This window comes from Gadus macrocephalus, chromosome 13 (genome assembly GCF_031168955.1).
Source record: "Gadus macrocephalus chromosome 13, ASM3116895v1".
Lineage (NCBI taxonomy): Eukaryota > Metazoa > Chordata > Actinopteri > Gadiformes > Gadidae > Gadus > Gadus macrocephalus.
This window is the reverse complement of record NC_082394.1, coordinates 20124626-20149482: the sequence shown is the minus strand read 5'-3', so window position 1 is coordinate 20149482 and position 24857 is coordinate 20124626. Positions and strand designations below refer to the sequence as shown.

Here is a 24857-nt window from a genome sequence, read left to right as displayed (position 1 = left end):
CCTCGATGTCCCCAGCACGTCCCCCACCGTTCCAAAGGCCCCCTCAGTCCCCTCAGTCTGGTGATACCTCGGGCCGACCCAGACCGTCCCGAACCCTGCATTTCTTCATGTGTTCTGCAATTGATGAATACAATACAAGGACCGTGGATTCAATTCAAGGTCCATACTGCACTTTTGTTCCTGAATAGAGAGGTCATCCTTCACGGTGCCGTCGTCGTTACGCTAGGTGTGAGTGTACAGGTACATACCGCTATAGTAATAATGCACATTACACTAGGTGTGAGTACTGTACATACCGCTATAGTAATAATGCACATTACACTAGGGGTGAGTACTGTACATACCGCTATAGTAGTAATGCACATTACACTAGGTGTGAGTACTGTACATACCGTACATACCGCTATAGTAGTGGTGCACATTACCCTAGGTGTGAGTACTGTACATACCGCTATAGTAATAATGCACATTACACTAGGGGTGAGTACTGTACATACCGCTATAGTAGTAATGCACAATACCCTAGGTGTGAGTACTGTACATGCGACAATAGTATTGCACGTTATCCTAGGTGTGAGTGTAGTGTACAAACCACTATAGTAGTGGTGCATGTTACCGTGGGTTGGTACAAAACTATAGTAGTAGTGCATCTCCAAAGAATCCAACACGGAATGCTAGATTTCATTAAACCTCTTTTATTAGATCAGCTGCGACAAAATCCAAAATATTTTAAAATATTGTCCTCTATAACAATGGTTTCTGGCTTTGAAAGTGTGCTTCAACCTGTCTCGTGTTTGTGTGTAAAGGAGGGCTGTGTACCAGGTGTGTGTTGCATGGCCCCTGGTGCATCGCATCAATCCACCAGTAACGATGGCTTAGCGCAGAAGGTCTGTCGTATTTGAAAGCAAACTATTCAACTATGTACATGAAACTACTAAGAAAGGAGGTGAAACAAGGAGCATTAGTATTTCAAAGAGATAACTTCACATTGGTACATTATATATATATAGATATATATACATACATAAACGTATGTGTATATACATTTATGTATTTATGTATATATATTCTGTATATATATATGTGTGTGTGTGTGTGCTCTACATATAGCTTGTATTTAACTGCGATAAACCAACATTATCCATTAACCTATCAGTGAGCATCCAAAACAAAACACTGTTGAATCTCTTTGCTAACATTCTGGATAGTAAAACAAATCAAATATGCACTTGGTACAATGACACCATTAAAGTCAATAACAAATTATGTATAGTTCACACTTTAAAACGAAGTTGTTTACCTTTTTTGCTAATTGTTTTTCTGCTTTCAGAAAGTTATAAAAGTATAACTTACTAAATTTAAATTGCTAAATATAAAACAACACAGTTAATCATTCCATCTAAAGTCACAACGGGGCTCCTTTTGGCGATTCAATAAAAATGTTACACTATTTTAAATAAGGTGATATGAAAAATATCTATAGTTATGAGAAGCTTCCATCTCTACAGGTGTTTTTTCTTACGATTTTTTTTCTCATGAGTTTTATTTGGGTAAACTGATTCGTAACACCATACGATGGAACCTGACTTCAAGGGTGAATACTTTGTGTAAGGAGTTATGAACTACTGAGGTACTATTGCACATCCCAAACAGCTTTCTGAATGTGCAGGCCTTTTTAGAATGTAAACAAGCCCATCGTCTGAGATAATCCAACATGAGGAAAGGCAGTAAAGTCCAGTCATGTAGGGGTTCTGTAAACACACTGCAGATTGTAGGGTCAAAGGGCCTGGCTCATGGTAGAAAGAAAGTCAACTTAGAAAAGGTCATGAAGAAGCAGCACATCTTGTAATATTTACAACACCAACTTAAGCAATATTTTGATTGTAGACAGTAAAACCTGCATCTTTTCATTTTGATCACACTTTTACTTTTCTCTTCCCGCCATATGCACCAAAAGCTTCATTAGTGAACAAAGACGTATAGCTCAGACAATTAGGCCACTTGGCATTGCTCTTGAGAATCCAATTATAGAATATATGGATTTATTTATTTATTCATCAAATGTGTGAAATATATGTAGAATAAACCATACGACATCAAGTTGCACAATACCCTAACATACAACACTTTCATTAAAAAATAGGGGTAGACCCTTATTGATTTGTTATAATCTATAGTGTCTCACTACTAAGGGTGCTGTACAGATCATAACCAAAATCCTGAACACACACACACACACACCGGTACCCACACCCACAGATGCTAGGCTAAACTGAGCGGTTAGACGGTAGTGACGGTCAGCAGGTTGCTGGGACAGACTTTGCTTTCCCTGCTGTCCATTCTGATTCCATGAGACAACAGCTCCTCTACAGTGGTCCAATCGTCGTACAGTTTCCTGTTCCGAAGATGATTCAACTTCCTCTGGCTGAGTTCAAGAACAGTGTTGCACCGCCCCTCCACAAAGAACTGGTCTTCGTCACATACTTGGTTCTCTGTGCTCCCGTCCTCCCCCACAGTGACTCCCCTGTTGTACTGTCCCTCTCTCATTGGTGCGCCCCTCGCCCGCTGCTGCTGCTGCCTTTGCTCACGGGCAATAAGCAGATGTTCCCTCCTCTCTGTGCGGCTCCAGTACCGACCCTGGAGCATTTCTGTATTGGTCTCCTCATCGGTGCTCATGCCGCCACGCTCATCAGCGAGCCGTGAAGCCCTGTTCCTTAGTAACTGGTTTCTTGAGAGCCGAGTGTTTTGGTTTGTGTTGGTGATGTGGGTTGAGTGTGCGTGGGGATTGGATGTAGAGATTGTATTTGGCTTTTCATTGTCAGCCCACTGCGGCATGGATCCAGGCCCCGGGTTAGAGTGCAATTCAAGGGTGCTGTAGAGACCTCCACCACACCCACCGCCCTGAGACAATCGACTGGCTGGCTTCGGCCATGTTTCATTTATGTCCCCCGGCTGGGGAGGCAGACTCAGGGTGTGGAAACAGTGTGGGTCGCTCTTGCTGTCTCCAACAAACTCCCGTTTTCTCTCTTCATCCTGGACCCGGTCTGCTTGCAGATCCTTGTCTTTCTCTGGGTCATTCTGCAGGCTGGCTTCTCGTGGTCTGGCTCTTCTGATTCTTTCTTCTTTGGGGACCACTAGCTCAGTTTTAATGCTTCTTTCCCGCGGCTGAGGCCAGTCATGGGGGGGTAAATGGGTGCTATAGAAGGGACCGTGTGTCCCCTGGGGATGGCTCACAGCGGTCGGATGGGGATGGGGGTGGGGAGATAGAGCATGACTGGCATGGTTCAACGTTAATACACTTGGAGATGTTTCCCTTTGCTCCGGGGCCTGGGGTCCCACGGTCTCCCCGCTGTCAAGCGTTGCTGCGGTGTAGGAGGGGGACGCCGGGTGGCTGGCCCGGCGGCGGTACTCGTGGGGGGCCGGACGATAGTGCAGGGTACGACTTCTCCTCAGAATCCCAACTGAGTTTGAGGCCTGATGCTGTTTCCCGAGCACCATCGGTCTGTGGTGGCTGGAAGGGGTACTGCATGTGGAAAGAATGGGCATCCCCATGGAGGTGTGGCCGTGTGATGGGTTGAAGAGGGCCCCGCTGCTGGAACTGTGACGGTTCAAACAGGGCTGGTCTTCTTTGCGAAATTGGACAGATGATACCCTGGAAATAAAGAACAGGTTAAGGACATCCACTATGTACTAGTTGTCAAACTAAGCTCTAATGCATCCATTCAGTCTTTCTTATGATAGCGTTTACCTGGAGAGACCGCAGGGGGAGAAGCCCATGGCTGGGTCACTGCTGTGCCCTACTCCCGCCCGGGGGTTCGGGAGCAGGGGCTGCATGGCCAGCGCTTCAGGAATGGCCTCCAGCAGCTCGCGGTGGCTCTTGGGACAGCTGTCGCGTCGCTCCCTCTTCTCGCAGGGTTCTGCCGGGTGGTGGAGCCGGGCGTTGTACAGCCGCATCCGCTTCTCCAGCAGCCTCTGGAAGCGCCGGAACTCCCCGGTGCTCACGCTGCAGAAGCCAGAGTCACTGAGCTCCGAGGACATGTAGGACTCTGAGGACGGAGAGCCGCGGCCGAAGCCGTGTCCCGCACATCCGCCCTGGACATAGCCCCTGCTGTATTGGTGGCATTCGTCCAGGCCTCCCTCCTCGGTCTCCAGCCCGGAGAGATCCCCCTGGTGGAGGGAGCCGTCTGTCCAGCCGAGGCCGCTGTCCAGCTCATGGTGAAGGGGGAGGTAGCCATGGGGATTCTCAGCCATGACGCTGCTGTCTTCCATCTGCTGTGGGAGTAGTAGTCGTTAACAACCCCATCTCAAACAAGAACAGGAGAAGGAGGACAGGTATGCACGATGAGCTACCTGGGTGTAGAAGCTGCTGGGTTCTGCAGGGTTGTTGCAGCAGCCTAGCAAGCAGCTGGAGTTGTTTGGGTCTCTACTGGTTAAGTCTTTATCCTAAGAGAACCAATGATAGGCAAAGAGGTTGAGGAAAACTCCAGAAAATGTGTTAATTTCAATCTTCCAGCAAGCACTGGACATATTGACATAATAACTGCAGAACTTCCAGCTGCATCACTCAATATTTAAAGTCAGTAATTCCCAAAAAGATATGATTTTGTTTCAATGGGTTGGTTTGTGTCCTATGATCTAAAACACAGCAGCAGTATGCCATTGTGTCGCTGTTACTAGAATAAACAAGAATCTAGGAAAAACATAGAATCCTCAATTTTTGCCATCCTCCTTCAACCAGCTTTAAAGGTTATACACTGCTGCTCCTTGAGAACATACATTTTTCTGAATCACCTGGTAGCCAACAGGCCCCATGTCAATGGTGTCCTGCGGGGCGGTCGGTAGGTACTCATACATCCCCTCATCACAACGGTCCTGTTGGACCACGAGATGTCTCCAATGGCGCCTGGGTGAAATAGGGGCCGACAGAAGGTAAGGAAGAACTGAAGGCACCAAGCATCAAATCAAAACCTTCAGCAGGACAATAACATATGAATCCATACGAATGACAACACAATGAAACAAGGAGACAGGATGTGTGTCCCGACCTGTCCTGGGAGGCAGGGCTCCCCCTGGGGTCCGAGGCAGGGGGTCTCGGTGCCTGCAGGGGGAGGCTGAGGTTCTGCAGGCTGAGAGGGAGGGTCTCCCAGGAACGGCCATCGCCATGTGTGTTGCCATTCTGTCGAAAATGCCTCCGTGGCTTGATCTGCATTGTGATTGGCTGCTCATAGGCTGCCAGAATGCGCAGGGCATCTTGTTTGCTAAGCTGGGACACGTGCCTCCCACTCACCTGCGACACAGAGGGAGAGGCCGAGAGTATAGTGATGTCATCACACTGTTTAGGTCGGTTTCGTGAGCGGTCACGACACAATGCTGCCTCAAGTAACATGACTTAGGAGAATAGGCTTATTATTGGTTATTCAAATTATGCTTCACCAAGGTAATTAAAATGTATATGAGAGAGAGAGAGAGAGAGAGAGAGAGAGAGAGAGAGAGAGAGAGAGAGAGAGAGAGGGGAGAGAGGGGGAGAGAGAGAGGGAGAGGGGGGGAGAGAGAGGGAGAGGCATAGAGAGAGAGAGGGAGAGAGAGCGAGCAAGAGGAAGATTATTCAAATTATGCTTCACCAAGGTAATTAAAATGTATATGAGAGAGAGAGAGAGAGAGAGAGAGAGAGAGAGAGAGAGATTATTCAAATTATGCTTCACCAAGGTAATTAAAATGTATATGAGAGAGAGAGAGAGAGAGAGAGAGAGGAGAGAGAGAGAGAGAGAGAGAGAGAGAGAGAGAGAGAGAGAGAGAGAGAGAGGGGGGGGGGGGGGGGGGGGGGGGGGGGGGGGAGAGAGGGGGGGGGGGGGGGGGGGAGAGAGAGGGAGAGGGGGGGAGAGAGATTGAGAGGCAGAGAGAGAGAGAACTCAAGATGCAAGTGACTGCACAGTGTGCTCAAAACACAAAATGGCCCCTGTGAGGAAAATCCAGGGTAGGTGGAGGAGGCAAATGTTAAAGCCCAGATTCAGCCAACCTCCTCAGCCTGTGTGTGGTAGTGATAAGGAGATGGTAGGAAATGGCGGGAGTTATATCGTCTCGGCTATAATTAATGCATGTTATGTAAGGGTTATTATTATCCCTTCAACTATGCGCAGTCCCTCTCTACTTACAAACACACACACACACACACACACACACACACACACACACACACACACACACACACACACACACACACACACACACACACGCGCGCGCGCACACGCACGCTCACGCGCGCACACACACACACACACACACACACACACACACACACACACACACACACACACACACACACACACACACACACACACACACACACACACACACAAACACACACTCAAAAATGAAAACGTGTAGTTAATAAATCGCTGTATCTTGTTTGGTCAAATCACACCTAGGCCTACATACGTCACAGTGGGATTGGTACCAGACGTCTCCCTGTGAATGACATCCAGCCGTGATGGACATCAAGCCGTGATTGCGGTAATGGGGGTCTCGTGCACATAACTACAGTATTTGAAGCATGCAGCCCACTGAGCATCCGCAGCAGAGCAATACTCACCCCCGGTTCTCCTTCGATCCATGGTCCAGAAAAACGACAGCCCATCACTCCAGATGGTGTCCCCTCTTCTAGCTCCAGCGTCTCTCAGTCAAAAATATGAATCCGGCAGAATGGGGCTCGTAAAGGAGTATCCAATGCTTTTAAAGATCGGAATATATGTCCATCGGAATCTACGGTAATCATTTTCGCCTTTCCAGCGTAGGCCTACTATTCGTCGCTGTTTGCGATCCCCTCCTCCGCGTCATCCTCAGATGAAGGTTTCCCTCTTGCCTCTTCCCCCCTCCCCCCCCCCCCCCATCACCAGCACGGCGCTCCAGGGGGGGACGCGTCACACGCGTCCGACCTTCTCGAGTCTTGGCTCACACTTTATCCAAGATTTCAAAATTGTGACTGTTTTTATTGAATTTGTGTCAGACTTTGGCGAGACGAAAAGCTCATTGATTTAATGATCAATCTCAGATGATCCCTCATTTGTTCTGGTCCCCACCCTAATGTGTTCCGGTCCCCGTCATGTGTTCTGGTCCCCGTCATGGGTTCTGGTCCCCACCGTCATGTGTTCTGGTCCCACACAGTCGTGTGTTCTGGTTCCCGTCATGTGTTCTGGTCCCCGTCGTGTGTTCTGGTCCCCGTCATGTGTTCTGGTCCCCATCATGGGTTCTGGTCTCACACCGTCATGTGTTCTGGTCTCACACCGTCATGTGTTCTGGTCCCCGTCATGTGTTCTGGTCCCCGTCATGTGTTCTGGTCCCCTTTGTGTGTTCTGGTCACCGTCATGTGTTCTGGTCACCGTCATGTGTTCTGGTCCCATACCGTCATGTGTTCTGATCCCCCTCATGTGTTCTGGTCCCGTCATGTGTTCTGGTCCCGTCATGTGTTCTGGTCCCCACGGTTATGTGTTCTGGTCACCGTCATGTGTTCTGGTCACCGTCATGTGTTGTTCTGGTCCCCGTCATGTGTTCTGGTCCCCGTGTTCTGGTCCCCACGGTCATGTGTTCTGGTCCCCTCATGTGTTCTGGTCCCGTCATGTGTTCTGGTCCCCTCATGTGTTCTTGTCCCCGTCATATGTTCTTGTTCCACACCGTCCCCGTTCACCGAGGACACAATGCTAGAATGTTTCTACAAGTTGGCACAGCGTTATCTGACAACATTTGACCACCTTTTGTCATTACTCTACGGTTTATTAACAATTTAAATTACTAATTTCAACTACTTACAAATAATGCTTAATGACTCACTTTGTATTTCTTAATGTGTAGCCTATCTTATCGAACAACATCACAGTGATATAAACGCCAATAATAATGATAATCCCCATTTAAAAATTCCATTAAATAATTAGGATAGTGCTGTACAGCTGGTAACGGCTATGAATATTCATGTCAACTACACACCATTGTCGATACATAGTTCCTTTATCCTTCAATATTTATAAAAACAACAACATGAAACAGATACTGGAAGGGTCAGAAACGGACAGAGCAGAAGAGAGAGAGAGATAGTGAGCATCAAACTTACTCCCTTGGCAACTCAAGAGTTTGAGTTTCAGCCTGCAGGTGCATTTACACTTTGAAGTGATTTAGTTGGCCCTCACCGTGAAGTGAAAAGGTGAGTTTTATCTACACAAACCATCAGATTTTTCTTTTACAAAATATCTAAATCTGATTTGAATTGGCAACCACAGAAGGGACTTATTGAGTCGCCTGCTGACCTTCTAAGGTAGGACCATTAGTTCCTGTCCCAGTCAAAATAGGCTATGTTCTGAGGATGTCACTGACCTAACTGACACCAGCCCTCCTCTTGTGTGTTTATTTATAACCTTGGTTTGATGGTATCCACGGACACTGTCTTGTTATGGCACAGTACAGCCTTCAGCGCAGTGCTGTGACATGCCTCACATTAAGGCCCAGCAGGGGGCGTTTTAAGCAGCTTCAGGTTGGAAGCGGCATGTGAAGGACTCACTACAGAAGAAGAGCATCTTACCCACAGCCTCCACCGCCCCGCTACCATAGCAACCGGAATAACTAAAATGGCGCCGCTTGCTGTATGCATGAAGTCCATATTACTTATTATTATTATTATTATTCTATCAAACGCATCTTCCATCGATGGGAATTCTTCAAGTTACAACTCCAGTGTCGAGTTGAACATTGACGGAAATTCTAAAGAAGAACTTCTCAATTCATCAACGACAGAGTACGAGCTTTCAGAAATCACGTCAACCCCCGGGTACACGATAACACAACCTCCAGGGACCGATGTCCCTGCTCCAGGGACCGATGTCTCACCTCCAGGGACCGATGTCCCGTTAACAGTCCCTGAGCCGCTCCCGCTGTCCGGACGGCTTCCTACCGGGGTCCCCCAAGGTAACGATATAGCCACAAACCTGCTTCAACACAGCTGGTCCTTTCGGGATGGTGCCGGTGTCAAGTATTCTGGTCGTACACTATTTATACGGTCAGTTGGTAGGCTGTACTCCCTAACATGTGTGTCAGTTGGCAGACTGTTCTCACTAACATCTGTGTCAGTTGGTAGGCTGTTCTCACTAACATGTGGTCAGTTGGCAGGCTGTTCTCACTAACATGTGGTCAGTTGGTAGGCTGTTCTCCCTAGCATGTTGTCAGTTGGCAGGCTGTTCTCACTAACATGTGGTCAGTTGGTAGGCTGTTCTCCCTAGCATGATGTCAGTTGGCAGGCTGTTCTCACTAACATGTGGTCAGTTGGTAGGCTGTTCTCTCCCTAACATCTGTGTCAGTTGCCAGGCTGTTCTCACTAACGTGTTTGGTCAGTTTGTAAGCTGGTCTCACTAACAGCTGTGTCAGTTAGCAGGCTTTTCTCACTAACATGTGTGGGTTGGTATTCTTTTCTCACTAACATGTGTCAGTTAGCAGGCTTTTCTCACTAACATGTGTGGGTTGGTATTCTTTTCTCACTAACATGTGTCAGTTAGCAGGCTTTTCTCACTAAGATGTGTCAGTGGGCAGGCTGTTCTCACTAACATGTGCGCCAGTTGGCAGGCTGTGTCCTTGTGACAAGCAGAGGGACGCATGTGACCTGAACTGCTGCTGTGACCCGCAGTGCGGTGGGGAGGCGGCCCTCTTCACCCACTGCTCCATCAGCACCGTCAGGCAAGTCCGACCTCCTTCAGTCCATCACTGGTCTGCACTCTGCTGGCCTCGTCCTCCTCATCACCCCCCAGTTTTACCCGCTGTGGTTCATTCTTTACATAATACACAACCTCCAATGAGGTTTAAGGAGTTTACAACACTGTTAAAATTGTTGGTTAATTTATATGTATTCCAACTAAGCTCGCTGTCTAACTCTCCTGTCCCCTTACCTTCATCTTTCTGTCTCTACAGTGGCAATCAGCAGCTATGCCAGCACGACGTTGTGCACTATTCTTTAGGGAAAACTGGAGAGGGCTTCTCCACACAGGATACCTTCATCCAGAAGTATGTTAATGCTGACATCTTCTGTATTCACTCACAGAACAGTAAGTTTACCAAGCCACCCTAGGATTCAGCTTCCTGTTACTTCCATACTTCTCACTGGTTTTTGCAATTCTTTCCAGAGATATATTTTTTCCCAGGAAAGATATTTATATTTGTTGTTAAATTGTAATTGATTGTTTTATAATTATGTGATATATTATCAAAGCATTATGATTGAACATGTAGCAATATAACAGGCTTTGTGGGCCTGTTGAACATCAGGCTTGTGTTAAAATTTGCTCTTGGTTGTGAACATCAGGTTATGACCAGAGATCACTGACCTCATCATTCGGCTCCACTAGCTGATGCACTCTTTGTATTTCAGTCCAATGGCCGACCCTGCCTGTGTTTTGTCTCTATTCCTCCTCTAGATGTTGAGAGTCTGTCCTACTCGCTGCCTGCCGTTCCAACCGACACAAACTTTGATTCCCTCTTCAAGGCGTTTGAGGACCTCCCCTCTAGCTCGGGGAGCGACCCCGTCTCCCCCGTCTCCCCCGTCTCCCCCGTCTCCCCCGTCTCCCCCGGTTACCAGGTGGGTCTTTATTTAGGCTGTGAGTTTCAAAGAAATTGCTTATTTGATTTATTACATTAAAGGTTTAAAATTCTCTGTTTTTTGTAGTATGGTGATGTGATAGACACTTTAGGAGAAAATGGAGAGCGGGGAATCCTGCAGTTTCCTGCTGCTGCTGTTAATACAAATTGCTTGGACACAAATCCTGCTGGTAAGTATCTTCCCAATGGTCTTTACTCTGGGCCCAAACAATGGATAAGGCTAGAAATGGGTGTGAAATGTTGCTTTCACCATTATAACTTGTGTGTCCCGTACAAGATACTTAAAAGTCTTTAATCTTTGAGGGCATCCTTTGTGGGAGCCTTGTGTCTAGCAAGATGGAGTGAATTTAGTGCCGATATTACGACACGTATTTTAAACATCCACAGATGTAAATAATGTTTTGTGATGTGAAAAAAACAAAACTCTACGCTTGTAAATTACGATTTGTGATCACACCAAGTCATATTCTAATCTGTGGATATATATCGACAAATGCATGATGTCCTGTATTTTTTAAAAATATTTTTAAGACCAATTTTTGAAAGTTGTATCCTTTTTAGAGTGAGTAAGACAGGAAGGTATGGGAGATAGAGGGAGGACATGCAGCCAAGGACCACGGGCGGGAATCGAACCCGGGTCGCTGCAGTAAGGACTGGGCATTAATGGTACGCGCTTTACCCGCTGAGCGCCCGTTGTCCTGTTTTTTAAATGTGAACCTTTTTTGCAAGGTGCGGATCTGCTTTCGCCAATTTCACATCACATCCTGTGGAAACTAACTGCTCTGGAGACACAAAGGGTTTTGGCACTATTTTGGACTATGGAAATAAAAATCCACAATTGTATCCACCAATAAAAATCCAGGGTTGTTATAGCCAACCACAACAACAGAATTATGATTTACTCTCCACAAGTCTTAATTTACAACTGAAAATGTAGGTTTTTACGTCCCACACTGTTAAGGGTACGGAACGTGGGGACCCAAGTGCAGAACACAGGAAGGCAGAGACGGGGTAAAGGGAATGGGGTTTATTGGTAGGCAGGCGAGTAGTCAGACAGGCAAGGGGGTCCGGTAACAGGCGGGGGATCAGACAGTCAGGGGCTTGGCGACAGGCGGGTAGTCAGGCAGGCAGGGGTCCGGTAACGAGCAGGCAGTCAGGCAGGCAAGGACTCGACAACAGGCGGGTAGTCAGGCAGGCAGGGGTTCGATGGCGGGGGGAGTACTAGAGAGGAAGAGAGGTGGTTATCAAGGGGACAGGCTAGAGACAGAGTTTCGAGAATGCTGGTAGGACCGATACTGACTAGGTAGACGTAACGACGAACTGGCGCCGCCGGCTGAAGTAGGGAATGGTGATAGGAGGATTGCAGACTGGTGTGTGAGGAGAAGGACCACTGGCGTCAAGTAGCCACTAGATGGAGGTAGTGGACCGCGTAGCAGGACGCGAGGTATTTGGATGTTTTAAGTAGGGGTAAGTCATATTGGGGTTGCTTGTGTTCTTCTGCTCAGCTTTCCTGAAGCAGCAGGTCAGCCATTGCACCATCAGCATGGTGGTGGATAGAGACTGCAGCAAGCTGCAGGCCCTCCACATGATCACCTACACAGGCCTACGCGTCCTCTCTGTGAGTCCTCACTCAGTCTGTCTCATGTACACCTACACAGGCCTCCACATCCTCTCTGTCAGACCTCACTCTGTCTATCTTTACTGGGAATTAGCATCATCTGATGGGAGTGAAAATTATTCAGCACAATTCATTTAAGGGAACTTGAGAAAAGATTAAACAGTTGCCGTGTCCATATATTACATATACATTTACATTTAGGGCATTTATCAGAAGCTTTTATCCAAAGCAACTTACAAAAAGTACATTTGTCAAAAAAAAAGAAACAATTTATCGCTGTCGATACAGTAAGGATGTTCATAGAAACAAGTGAAAAAAAAGATAGCTAGGATAAGACGCTACACAATGCGAAGTACTATTTGTAAAATCAAGTATGTACAATGTACAATAAGTGCGTACATTAATTGCCAGGATGTACATCAGAAAATATGTGTATAAGAGGAGTGGGGGGGGGGGGGGGGACCTCATTGTCTCTGTCCTGGAAAGCGTGTCTCTTCACCGTCTTCATTGGTGGCTTTCTCAGTAGCGTGCCAGAAGGACATGAGGTCCGTCCATTCACCAGTCCTGTCTGCTTCCCATCCCATAATATCACCCACCACTAAATCCTTCTCATTAACTAATTCCAAAACAACAAATTGAAATCTTCATTCATTAACAAAATATTAATACAATTATTCTTTTCTTTTTTTTTTATCAGGGGAAGAATGAAAATGCTACAGTAAGTAATATGCCCTTTCCTCTTTACTCCATAGCACAGTAATAAACAGTGAGGCTTGCTCAGTTGGAATGTTATTTAGCAGTAAAATCACAAAGTAGTAGTTCAACAATCCTCCGTGTTGCACATGTGAAGAACAGGCCAATAAACAGAGAACAGGGAGCTGCACTGTCCCTTGAATAATACATCTGCCACTGACTGTAGAATCCATCTATACTGAACTATATGTGGCCTTGTTTTGAGGTGGTTGCCGTGGTCCTGACGTCAGCCAATCTCAGGTCTTTAGAGGAGACTCTGTCTCCTGTGGAGCTCGGCCCAGCAATGACCCTCGAGCCCACCCTGGTCAACTCCACCCTCTGTCTCAACGTGGTGCAGCAGGTGGGTCTCTGAGCACAAGTATACAACCCCAGCCTCTGTCTGTCTATAACCCCACCCTCAGTCTGTCTATAACCCCACCCTCTGTCTATAACCCCAACCTCTGTCTGTCTATAACCCCACCCTCAGTCTGTCTATAACCCCACCCTCTGTCTGTCTATAACCCCACCCTCTGTCTGTCTATAACCCCACCCTCTGTCTATAACACCACCCTCAGTCTGTCTATAACCCCACCCTCTGTCTGTCTATAACCCCACCCTCTGTCTGTCTATAACCCCACCCTCTGTCTATAACACCACCCTCAGTCTGTCTATAACCCCACCCTCTGTCTGTCTATAACCCCACCCTCTGTCTGTCTATAACCCCACCCTCTGTCTATAACCCCACCCTCTGTCTGTCTATAACCCCGACCTGTGTCTATAACCCCACCCTCTGTCTATAACCCCACCCTCAGTCTGTCTATAACCCCACCCTCTGTCTATAACCCCACCCTCTGTCTGTCTATAACCCCAACCACTGTCTGTCTATAACCCCACCCTCTGTCTGTCTATAACCCTTACCCTCTGTCTATAACCCCACCCTCTCTGTCTGTCTATAACCCCACCCTACACTACATAATGTAGATATGTATATGATGATGGATGTGCTGTGTTTGTTCCACCAGGTTTCTCTGGTTGTGAAGTACAACCCTGCAGGAGAAATAGTGAATGTCTCCGCCGCTCTGGTGCTGGGGCCTGTGAGCGGAACCGCACTCTCACTGGAGCTGCAGTTTGGGATTACATTTGTCCAGGTGCTGAACTAAGTCTTTTAAGCAAAATGAATTGAACTAAAAAGTATGAATGGGATGGGATATGGAGGCAGTGTTGTCATTATCAATGTTATCCTTCTCACCACTGCTTTATGTAATGGCAGTTGGTAGTACCATTCTACAAAGGTGTTAAGCCCAAGGCCCACAGCCGTGTCAGACAGACTTGAGTGAGGCAAGCTCACATTGACCTGTTGTGTGGTCACATGACATCAATGCTAGCCTTTATTCCATCAGGACTGATTGTATGGCAGGAAGTCTGTTCTTGGAACTTTAAATAATGTAACTTAACCCACCTGTAGGAAGAAGACGGCCAAGAAGGGACAGTCCAACGCAGTGGGAATCCTGGTTATGTGACTGGGCTCCCAGTAATATCTGGGACGAAAACAGCAAAATATCCTTTACTGGTGTCCAGTGCATCTTATTATATTATATATACTGGAAGCATTCATCATTCAGACCTTTTCCTATGTTACAGCCTTATTATGATACCCACAAATTAGGTGGAATGCAGCGCTCAACTATTGTTCTTCATAAGTTTTATTATTTTTCTTTCTTTCTTTCTTTCTTATTCTCTACAAACTTTGGGACCTATCTCCTTCCTCAATTGCTCACCTAGAGACTCCATTCAAATTTTAAAATATTCAGAATAGCTTGGAATCACACGCTTCTTTTCGGATTTTTCATATATTTTATACTTTTTAAGATATTCTACTTTTAAAATGCAGTGTAGGGAGAAGGATAAAGCCATGCAAGCCAATCAGAATCCTCTGAATCAACAACAACGAATAACACGAGCGACATCCTGTTCCTTTCAAAACAGCAGTTGAATTCATTTTGGCCGTGTTCACATCTAGCGTTTTTTGTAATAGGGAAAAGTTGAGCCGACCGTTTTTTCAACAAAAAGAAAAGCTGGTAGCGTTTTTTTGCCCTAAAAGCGCAGAGAGCGTTTTTTCTATCGCCTAGCAACGAACCCATTCTAGACCCGACGTTACTCGCCTACTATGTATCCAGGATAGAGCCCATTAGACATGTCGTAGATCTCGACATGTTCTGTAATTACAGCTATTAATCGCTCCGACGGCACTTGCCCGAGTGGTTTGTCTTCTATTGTTTCTTATTTTGACAGTCGAGAGATTCCTTCGCCACGAAGTGTCAATGTTCCGCTTGTGATTGGTCAGTTGCCCAAAAGACGCCTTACGTCGGCCGCTTTCTTCCTGAAAGTTGAACTTTTTTCAAGCTCCGTATGGCAGAAAAAAACGCTGGGAGAGGCGTTTAAAAAAACGGCCGTGACTTTTTCCAGAAACCCTCTGCTCCATAGGAATATAATGTAAAACAAGCGCTGGCAGATTTAAAAAAAAGCTAGATGTGAACACGGCCTTAAACAGTTGAAGTACCATAGGACGGCTCTGCCGTCCTCCCATTTACTTCCATGTTAAAAAATTATATTTTAAAAGTAGAATATCTTAAGTGTAAAAAAGTAAAAAAATATGAAAAGAAACGCGCGATTCCAAGCTATTCTGAATATTTCAAATTTTTAATGGAGTCTCTAGCTGAAATTGAGGAAGGAGATAGGTCCCAACGTTTGTAGAGAATAATAAAGCAAGAAAGAAAGAATAAAACTTATGAAGAACAATTGTTGAGCGCTGCATTCAGCACTCACCTAATAAAACCAACCTTTCATTGCATTGCATTTTGAGGGACATGCTGTGTCTCAGCAGCAGTGTTATATTCCTGGTAGTAGGCGAGTAGGCTACGGCAGCGGCGGACTGATACCTAGGTTAAATTCCGCTGCTGCTGAAATAGTAGTCCTTCAAAATGCGATGATTCATGCGATGCAAGGTTAGTTTTATTTCTGGCATTATTCTATCAACACAGACATTTACATCTATAGCCTGACGTTATAAAGATTTACCTCGGGTGTACTGTGGAGTGGGTAAGACTGTTTTATTAGCAAGCTAGTATTGCCCGTTGCCGTGCGCTAGCCTAGCACGAGCGAACTCTACAACTAGAAGGACTGAATAAAATGTGTTGAAAACTGTCTCCAATGATAAAGAACACCAAGGCTAACTTGGGAATCAGGCCCTATGTCCAAAATCCCAAACTACCCCTTTAAGCATTTTCTGGCGCATAATGTGACGCTTGAGAACCTAAAACCCTGTTTCTCCCAGTTGACACGACAACACATAACTGGCATTATCAGAAATCTCCACTTTGGTCGTAGTTTTTAGAAATAATCGTTTTCTGTGATCAAAACAGGTGTTTCGTGTAAACGAGATGCCGAACTGCGTGGAAATATCTGCGTTTTCCCTTCGTGTAAACGGGGCCCAAGACGTAACAAAATAAATTTTCAACCGTTTATCTTCGTGAAAACCATTCAACAAATCTACGCACTTGTATCTTCAATAATATCTAAACGGAATTTCGATATAATTTAAGCTTTCTTCAGAATCACAGTTTTAGTTTCATAACGGTGTGGGTGTCGGATTGACTCGGCTGCCAGATCGACTCGGGGTCCTAAATGCTTAATAATGACGCACTTCCTGTAAACGCTATCTTTTAAATGCGCATGCGCGTTCCATTCATTCCCATGTGATTCCCAAGTATTAACGATCTCCTTTTGTTTTGTAATCTATGATGAATAATAATCGAATGTAGGGCTGCAACTAACGATTATTTTAATAATCGATTAATCTGTCGATTCTTTTTTCGATTAATCGATGAATCGGATAAAAAAAAGAAACATTTGTAATTGACGCATCTTTATTCAAAAACTGAACATTACTTCAAATTCACAGTGCAGACTGAAGTCTAAAAACACCAGGTTATTGCTCCAACATCCCGGAACTATTAAAAGTAATATTAAATAATGAAAAAATTAAAAAAACATAACTGGGATAACACAAAAAAAAACATACAATGTGTGATATACTTTTAAATGTATGTAAGGGATGCCCATGGTTAACCGGTCAAACCTATTGATACCATTTTCGAAGCTCCTTGAAATAGAACTTGTAATATTGCTTTAATTGCTGATAAGATGATGATAGTTCAAGATAGGACATTAAACAAGTCCTAATTCTATCTTTACTATCTATTTTATATTACTGGGAAAACAAGTTTTCACCAAAATCTCAATTATTATTATTTATTTTCTGTTGCATTTGAACTCATCAATCATATTACTGAGCCGACCTGAACACATCACATTTGACACTGTTTTTTTTTTTAAGCTAACTAGCTCTATATCCGGCCGATTTAACATGGATTTAAAAACGACATTCTATTTTTAACTGACGGGACTTTCTACACCGTCCGGTTGTGTGATTACTACCGCTGCTTTGAATGACTGTTGATGCACGCGGTGCCGTCTCCGAGCCCGTCTGCACAACGTCTGCAGCAGCAGCAGCTGACAGAGTTTTCGGTTGGACTAGACGGATACTGAGTTGAAGGAGTTTTTTTAACTCAAAGACAGTGAAGGTACAACACTTTTATGTAGGCCTACAGTCCAGTGTTAAGATATGACCAAAATACAAGCTGTGGTCGCTCACACTAAAGCTCGCTGTGGGCGTGCATGAACCATGAACCAACAGGTCGGCGGCTGGCTGTAAACAGTGCTGCGCCTACGAGTAACTTATTAATCACGCGACACAACGAATCGATGACCAAATTCGTTGCCAACGCTTTTAGTAATCGATTTTTATCGATTTCGTTGTTGCAGCCCTAATCGAATGTACAAATTATTGTTGCCTATACTTGGGTTACATATAAAAGAAGAATCGGTTAACTCCATTCACTGAACGGGGCGATCCACTTTATTTCCAGCGCTCCCAACACAGAGTCAAAACAGCGACCCACACGCAGACACTTCTGTTCTATTTCATGTAGGCTACGCCGTCTAGGCTTCGCCTTATGGGCTTGTCCCGTGCGCGCGCTTGCGCGCACTGAAAATTCTAACTATGCACCTATCAGCGTGGGCACCGCCCACATTTCCCACGGTATCGTGTATATAGCACGGTGCATACCGTCGCTCATCCTCCCTTTTCTTTCAGCACTTGTGCTTATCAGCGAGAAATTGAGAACTACTATTAAGAAGATGAGAACATCAACACGGATCTCCCAAGCCGGTGGCAGCGGCTCGGGCGAGGCCGCGGACAAACGGCCCTTTTCAGGGCCACCTGAGAGCGCTCCTGGAGCTAGGTCCTTCTCAGGACTCCTATGCGCCTCCTGTCCCGCCTCCCTGGCACCGGGTGACGGGCATTTGGCGTGCTTTCGGTGCCTCGGCGCCGACCACGCCGCGGCTGCTATGGCGGCCCCCGTCTCCTGTGTCGCCTGCCGGGAGCTGCCTGAAGAGTGGATCCTCTCCAGGCATCTCTTCTTTTCCCCTGCGGTGGAACTGGCTGACGCCATCGACCTGTTCAGGGCCGGCCCTGACGTCGACGATGGCATCATCGACGCCTCCCTGGACGGCGACTCGGCGTCCGGTTTTTCCCGCTCTCGGGTTACAACCGCCACCGTCATACAACACGAGGGTCCGCGCCGGATGACCGATCTCTTCCAGGAGATCATGGGTGAGGCGGCGGCCATCAAAGGGATTCCCATGCCGGCCCCGCCTCTTGCCCCCGTATCTGACGATATGCAGGGCGAGTGCTTTCGCACCCCATCTTTTTCCCGGCGGGTTACCCAGTGCCCCTTGTTCCCGCCTTTGCAGCACTTGTTTATTGCTGCAGGTGAGGACCCTTCGACCCTGAAGGGTCCGGTAAGATCCTACACGGATTTCACCAACGTGGAGGGTTGGGCCGATACTCAGGCGAGGGGGATCCCTCGCCTGCAGCCTCCCCTTGCAGCGCTTCTCTGTCCGGGCGCCGGATGGCTCCCTAACGAAAAGCCGCTGCCCCCCGACCGCCTCCAGAAGCAGATTGTCGGCCTAACAGACATGGTGTTCGTTTGTGCCTCTCAATCCGCGGCGGCGGTCAACAACATTGCCCTGCTCTCCTCTGCCATGGTCTCCTTGTCGGCTGACAGGGAGGCCTACGGCCCGGAGGAAGCCGCGAGATGGCTGGCGGTTTCCCGCTTTTCCAGCGCCATCCTCCAGCTATGCCAGCCGATAGCTGTTTCGGCCGGCCAGCATATGGCGTGGGCTACCATGATTCAAAGGGTCATATGGCTCTCCCACACTGCGGTGCCGGAACGAGAGCGGGCCAGCCTCGTCCAGGGTCCACTAGCGCCGGATGGCCTATTTGGTCCCAGGTTCTCCGAGGTGCTCGCGCACCAGCAGTCAGTCCGTGAGAATCGTTCCCGGTTCGGGGCGATTCTCACGGGCTCCTCCCGCCAGCAGGCTGAGAGGAAGCGGGGTCTAGGCCGGTCCCAGCGTTCCATGGGGCCGCCTCCGACTCCAGCCCCGGTGCAGCAGCCGCCGCGCACGGGGAGAGCAGCAGCGCCACGGACCGGGAAGTTCAGGACGCTTGCTCCTACTTTTTCTTTCCCTATTAAAGAAAAAAGTAAAGACCGTTCGGCCGAACGGCAGTACATGGTACCTAAAGAGCGATATTCCTCAGGCCACCTGCGTCCTACGCTTGTGGTGCGCTCCTCCATGTTGCCTCTTTCCCCCTCTCAGCCCCTGCTTCTAAGAAGCGGCGTCCCTTGGAGCCTCGTGGACGGATCAGAGACTCGTTGCACGAGCCCGTGGATACGGCCGCTTGTAGGCCTACCGGTCCCCTGGTTCCCCACAATAAAGGTGAGGAGATGGGTCCGCGCGCTGTGGCTACAGCCTGCGGACAGCGCATGCGCACAGGTGCGCCGGCCGGACGGCTCGCTCCCTGTTCAGCGGTCACGAGCGCAACGTCTAGACAGCTCGTTGTTTTTACAGCGGCTGGTTCTGGTACGTCTCCTACGCTCGCTGAGCCTCCTCCCTTTCGTGGGAAGCCCCCCTTGGTTCACACGCAGTGTGGAGGCGGTAGGGGCAGAGGAATACGGGTTATTCCTGGACGGTCTTCCTCAGCTGTCGGCTCGCCCTCTCTCCAACCGCTATGCGTGTTGGCAAGAGCGGTGCGTTCTGCCATCGTGGTTGGACACCACAATGAGATGGGGCCATCCCATACAGTTCAAGCGTCGTCCCCCACCCTTTATGGGGTTGGTGGAGACCACGCTACGGGACCCGGCTGCGAGCACGGCTCTGGCAGCAGAGGTGGCACCTCTCTTGGTAAAGGGGGCCATCACTGTCGTTCCCCCCCACGAGTCTCACCTAGGTTTTTATTCCCGCTACTTCCTGGTTTCCAAGAAGTCAGGGGAAATGAGACCTATTCTGGATCTTCGCGTGTTCAACAGATTCGTTGCCACGAGAAAGTTCCGAATGCTCACGGTCTGAGCATTGTTCCGGTGTGTGAGAGAGGGCGATTGGTTCACATCCCTGGATCTCAAGGATGCTTACTTCCACGTCCCTGTTCGGCAGGCGCACAGGAAGTTTCTCCGCTTTGCCTTTATGGGGATGGCGTACGAGTACCAGTGTCTGCCGTTCGGCTATTCCCTGGCTCCGCGCACCTTCTCGAAGTGTGTGGAGACGGCGTTGGAACCGCTCAGGCGTCAGGGAAAGAGGATTCTCTTCTACCTAGACGATCTGCTTATTCTGAGCAACTCAGAAGAGACCACGAGAAGGGACACCATGTTGGTGATAAACCATCTCTCCTTCCTGGGTTTTGCCATCAACTGGGAGAAGTGCTCCCCGCTCCCCAGCCGGCAGACAGTCTACTTGGGGCTTTGCCTAGACTCAGCCACCATGACTGCGATGCTTTCGCCTCCTCGGCGAGACGCCATCCTGTCGGCGCTCTCCCGTTTTCACGTTTGCAGAAACGTGACCGCACTGTCCACCATGCGCCTGTTGGGGCTGATGGCAGCTGCCCACCCCGTGGTCCCCCTGGGTCTGCTTTTTATGCGCAGACTCCAGCGGTGGTTTGCTCGCCAACGGTTGGACCCCAGGCGACACAAGCTCAGGGTGCTCCTCGTCCCCCGTTCGGTGTCGCCAGACCTGGAATATTGGAAAGGACCCTCCGCCCTTCTCAAGGGTGTTCCCCTGGGCAGGGTGGCGTCCTACGTAGTGGTCTTCACGGACGCCTCGTTGACGGGTTGGGGAGGAACGTGCCTCTCTCACTCGGTCGGAGACGAGTGGCGCACGCCCCCTACAGCACACATAAATGTGTTGGAGCTCGACGCTGTGAGGAAAGTGCTGTTGCATTTCTTTCACCTGGTGCGCGGCTGCCACGTTCTGATCAGGACAGACAGCGTGTCGGCGGCGGCGTACATCAACAGACAGGGGGGAGTCCGCTCCCCTGCTCTCCACCGAAAGGCGGTCGAGCTCTGGCTTTGGGCTCATCAGTATCTCCTCTGTCTGAGAGCCCTGCATATCGCGGGCGCCCAGAACTTTGGGGCGGACCTCATGTCTCGAGGCGGTCCCCGCCGAGACGAGTGGCGGTTACATCCCGACATTGTCAGACTGATCTGGCAGAGGTTCGGGACAGCGCAGGTGGACCTCTTCGCGTCCAGGGAGAACACGCACTGCAGGTGGTGGTTCTCCCTCAGCCCTCAGGATCTTCCCCCGTTGGGGGTAGATGCGTTGGCACACACACCTTGGCCGCGGGCTCTCTTGTATGCGTTTCCCCCGCTCCAGCTGATCCTTCCTCTTCTGGAACGGGTCAGACAGGAGGGTCTGTCCCTGATATTAGTGGCCCCGGAGAACCGTTCAGCTCTGTGGTTTCCAGAGCTGGCCGCGCTCTCACGGTCAGCGCCGTGGCCAGTACCGTTCAGGCCGGATGCGCTTTCACAGGCCCACGGGACGGTGCACCACCTGCCCGATGTCTCGGGACGGCTGTTGGTTTGGCTCCTGAGAGGTTGATCCTGCAGGGCAAAGGTTTGCCTGAGACGGTTATCAACACGATTCAGAGCGCTCGTGCGCCTTCTACTTCTTCCCTCTATGCGGCGAAGTGGTGCGCCTTCTCTAATTGGTGTGAGAAGAACCACGCTGTCCCATCTCAATGCGAGGTGGGAAGCGTGCTTTCATTTCTGCAAAACTTATTGGAAAAAGGTTTGGCCTTCTCCACTATCAAGGTCTATGCGGCAGCCGTTTCGGCTGGCCATGCAGGTTGTGATGGTGGACCGATCTTCAGCCATCCACTGGTCAAGAGATTCTTGCGTGGGGCTAGACGGGTTAGGCCTGTTTCACGCGTGCTTACACCACGCTGGGATCTCCCCACCGTGTTGCGCGGATTGTCCAGGGATCCTTTCGAGCCTCTTTCTCAGGCCCCTTTGGATGCCCTGTCATATAAGACGGCGCTCTTGTTGGCCTTGGTTTCTGCCAAGCGGGCCGGTGAGCTAACCGCTCTGTCTGTCAGCCCGAGTTGCTTGTTGCTAAACGAGGACAGCTCCTTCGCGTTGCTCAGACCTAATCCTGCGTTCCTCCCGAAGAACATTAATAGTTATTTTCGGTCGAGGGATATTGTGCTTAAGGCTTTTCACCCCCCGCCTCATTCTAGTGAGGCGGAGTTGCATCTCCTGTGCCCGGTTCGGGCGTTGGCTATGTACGTGAATCGCTCGGCCGCGTTCCGCTCCACACAACAGTTGTTTGTGTGTTATAGCGACGCTAGCAGGGGCCGCGCTCTCTCTAAGCAGCGGTTTTCTCGCTGGGTATGTGAGGGTGTTTGCTTAGCCTACTCTCGGCAGGGCTTGGCGCCACCGTTGGGCGTTAAAGCTCACTCCACACGGAGCGTGGAGGGCGTTTCGGTGGAAGACATCTGCGCGGCTGCGTCATGGTCTTCCCCCGGCCCATTTGTCCGTTTTTACATGTTAGACATGTCCAGGGGCTCACTCGGCAACTCTGTGCTGGAGTCCGGGACCCCTTTTTACGGCTTAAGAATATAAACATGTTCTTTAAAGCGGCGTGGTTGGATTTCCTCTCGCCGGCTGGCGAGTTGGACTTGATTACCAGTCTTACTCTTCCACCTTTTTTCAAATGAAAAACAGGCTAGGAGGGGTTTCTATTGGCTCGCCAATTGTCTGGTGGTTTTGTTTACCAGTGTGGCACTCCCGCCGTTTTTTCTTCTAAAAACGGCCGAGAGAGTCCCCTTATTGGAGAGTCGGATTCTATGGCTCCGCCCCCGGTAGTAGCGGACCTAATGGAAACCGTGTTGCTCTGGTTTTTCTTTTCCTTTTCATGGGTTCCATGAAGCACGGATTAGAGCCAGAGTCTTTACAGACTCACTTTTTTCTCCCTTGATCATTGCCTTGCTTGATCTAGGAGGAATTAGTTTTTTATTAAGCTGTTGTGTTTTACACATCCTTGGCTTTTTTGAGTCTTAATGTGTTCTGGTGACTTAGGTCGTTTTGACTGGGGTCCAGCAGGAGTACATTGATCGGGCTCCGCTCGCAGCTTCACCTTAGCCCATAAGGCGAAGCCTAGACGGCGTAGCCTACATGAAATAGAACGATAGTTATGTTATTATAACTCTAGTTCTATGATTGTAGGCGTAGCCGTCTAGTTTCCCACCTGCTGTACCCTCCAAATGCTGAAAGAAAAGCGTGGAGGATGAGCGACGGTATGCACCGTGCTATATACACGATACCGTGGGAAATGTGGGCGGTGCCCACGCTGATAGGTGCATAGTTTGAATTTTCAGCGCGCGTGCGCGCGCACGGGACAAGCCCATAAGGCGAAGCCTAGACGGCTACGCCTACAATCATAGAACTAGAGTTATAATAACATAACTATCGTTCTCCTCCTTCAGAATAAGAGTCCCTAACAGGAGCTGGGGATTATGCATTCATCAGTGCTTTTAGACGTGTTTCTATGTTAAATCCCAAATAAATTGTTGACATTTCTAAACGAAAGCCGGAGACTCCATCATTAAATGTATTCGTTTTTTCCCGGTTATTCAGCTTCTTCTCCTCCGGGAAAACACGACCGCATTGCATTGTGGTATACGGGAGTAACATGTAGGGTACATCGTATGTACCCTATTTTAAGTCCACTATATAGTGCCCTATATGGTGGACCACTGAGAATTCGAACACCCTACAAAATGGCGTGCACCCTATTTAGTGCACTACATCCATGATAGGGAACGATTTCGAACACAGCTCATGATTGAGCCCCGTTTATAAACAACCCTTCCGGGTTTTGTCCGTTGGCTTGTGTCGATACGTCATCTGTAAGCGCAGGATCCCGAGTCGATCTAGCAGCCGAGTCAATCCGGGGCTGTTTCCCAAAGTGAAGGCTGCAGCCTTGCTAGGACGCGTCCTTGCTAGTCGCGTCCTATGGAGATGAGACTAGAGTGCTAGCTCGAGTGCTTCCTAGCGTTTGTAACGTTCAGACTTTGGAACGACTTGGTAGTGTGGAAGCGCTTCCGCTTCCGCTTTTTAATACTGCGTGTCCGTTTGTAAACACATGTGCGCTTATGAATAAAACATGGCAGCAATCAAGGTGATCGATATTTATTTGACTTTTGTCTGTTATGAATGCGGTCATGTCTCCTTCGCATGGAGCCTCTTTGGGGAAGTCACAAAAGCTTTGTTGCGGTTGATAGAATCGTCTTTATTAAAAGGAATATCGATTAAATTTTTATAAAACTAAGTGAAATTGTCTGAGAACTTAATTCATGCATCACATTTACAGTACGTTTGATTACTGTTATGCAGGGGGGAAAAGACAAAGAAAGAGATGATAAACA

General features: G+C 48.4%; 2 protein-coding genes and 1 long non-coding RNA gene across 6 annotated transcripts in view; 1 reads left to right on the top strand and 2 right to left on the bottom strand.

Moving 5' to 3' along the window:
• Positions 1-9174, bottom strand: part of LOC132470314 (uncharacterized) — a 15968-nt gene extending 6794 nt beyond the window's left edge. Inside the window, exon 1 of the long non-coding RNA XR_009528625.1 lies at positions 8833-9174. This is a non-coding gene — a long non-coding RNA (uncharacterized LOC132470314). The remainder of the gene's footprint in view (positions 1-8832) is intronic.
• The window catches only part of tctn1 (tectonic family member 1), a 39133-nt gene that overhangs the window by 7318 nt on the left and 6958 nt on the right, over positions 1-24857 (top strand). Inside the window, exons 2-11 of one of the 3 annotated variants that reach the window (XM_060068738.1) lie at positions 8833-8952; positions 9597-9714; positions 9946-10079; positions 10449-10609; positions 10697-10799; positions 12135-12247; positions 12945-12965; positions 13206-13340; positions 14002-14127; positions 14445-14549. In XM_060068738.1, coding sequence (XP_059924721.1) covers positions 8833-8952; positions 9597-9714; positions 9946-10079; positions 10449-10609; positions 10697-10799; positions 12135-12247; positions 12945-12965; positions 13206-13340; positions 14002-14127; positions 14445-14549 — 1136 coding nt within the window. The remainder of the gene's footprint in view (positions 1-8832; positions 8953-9596; positions 9715-9945; positions 10080-10448; positions 10610-10696; positions 10800-12134; positions 12248-12944; positions 12966-13205; positions 13341-14001; positions 14128-14444; positions 14550-24857) is intronic. The other 2 variants (XM_060068737.1, XM_060068739.1) reach the window with 2 other exon arrangements.
• LOC132470763 (uncharacterized) lies at positions 680-6878 on the bottom strand. 2 transcript variants are annotated; one of them, XM_060069624.1, is made up of 6 exons: positions 6590-6878; positions 5046-5287; positions 4777-4903; positions 4351-4443; positions 3749-4272; positions 680-3652 (listed from the first exon to the last, which is right to left on the bottom strand). In XM_060069624.1, the coding sequence occupies exons 1-6, from the start codon at positions 6632-6634 to the stop codon at positions 2281-2283; spliced, it is 2403 nt and encodes an 800-aa protein (XP_059925607.1). In that variant the 5' UTR covers positions 6635-6878; the 3' UTR covers positions 680-2280. The 2 variants fall into 2 exon arrangements, with proteins under 2 accessions (XP_059925607.1, XP_059925608.1); XM_060069625.1 differs by having other exon boundaries at positions 4792-4903.

What these genes read in the sequence shown, in the direction of transcription:
- LOC132470763 (XM_060069624.1), bottom strand. Translation starts at nt 6,634, where the DNA reads ATGGGCTGTCGTTTTTCTGGACCATGGATCGAAGGAGAACCGGGG. An exon ending in CCAGCAGCTTCTACACCCAG is followed by an intron (nt 4,273 to 4,350) that starts GTAGCTCATCGT and finishes CTACTCCCACAG; the next exon opens with CAGATGGAAGACAGCAGCGT. An exon ending in TCCCCCTGCGGTCTCTCCAG is followed by an intron (nt 3,653 to 3,748) that starts GTAAACGCTATC and finishes CTTTATTTCCAG; the next exon opens with GGTATCATCTGTCCAATTTC.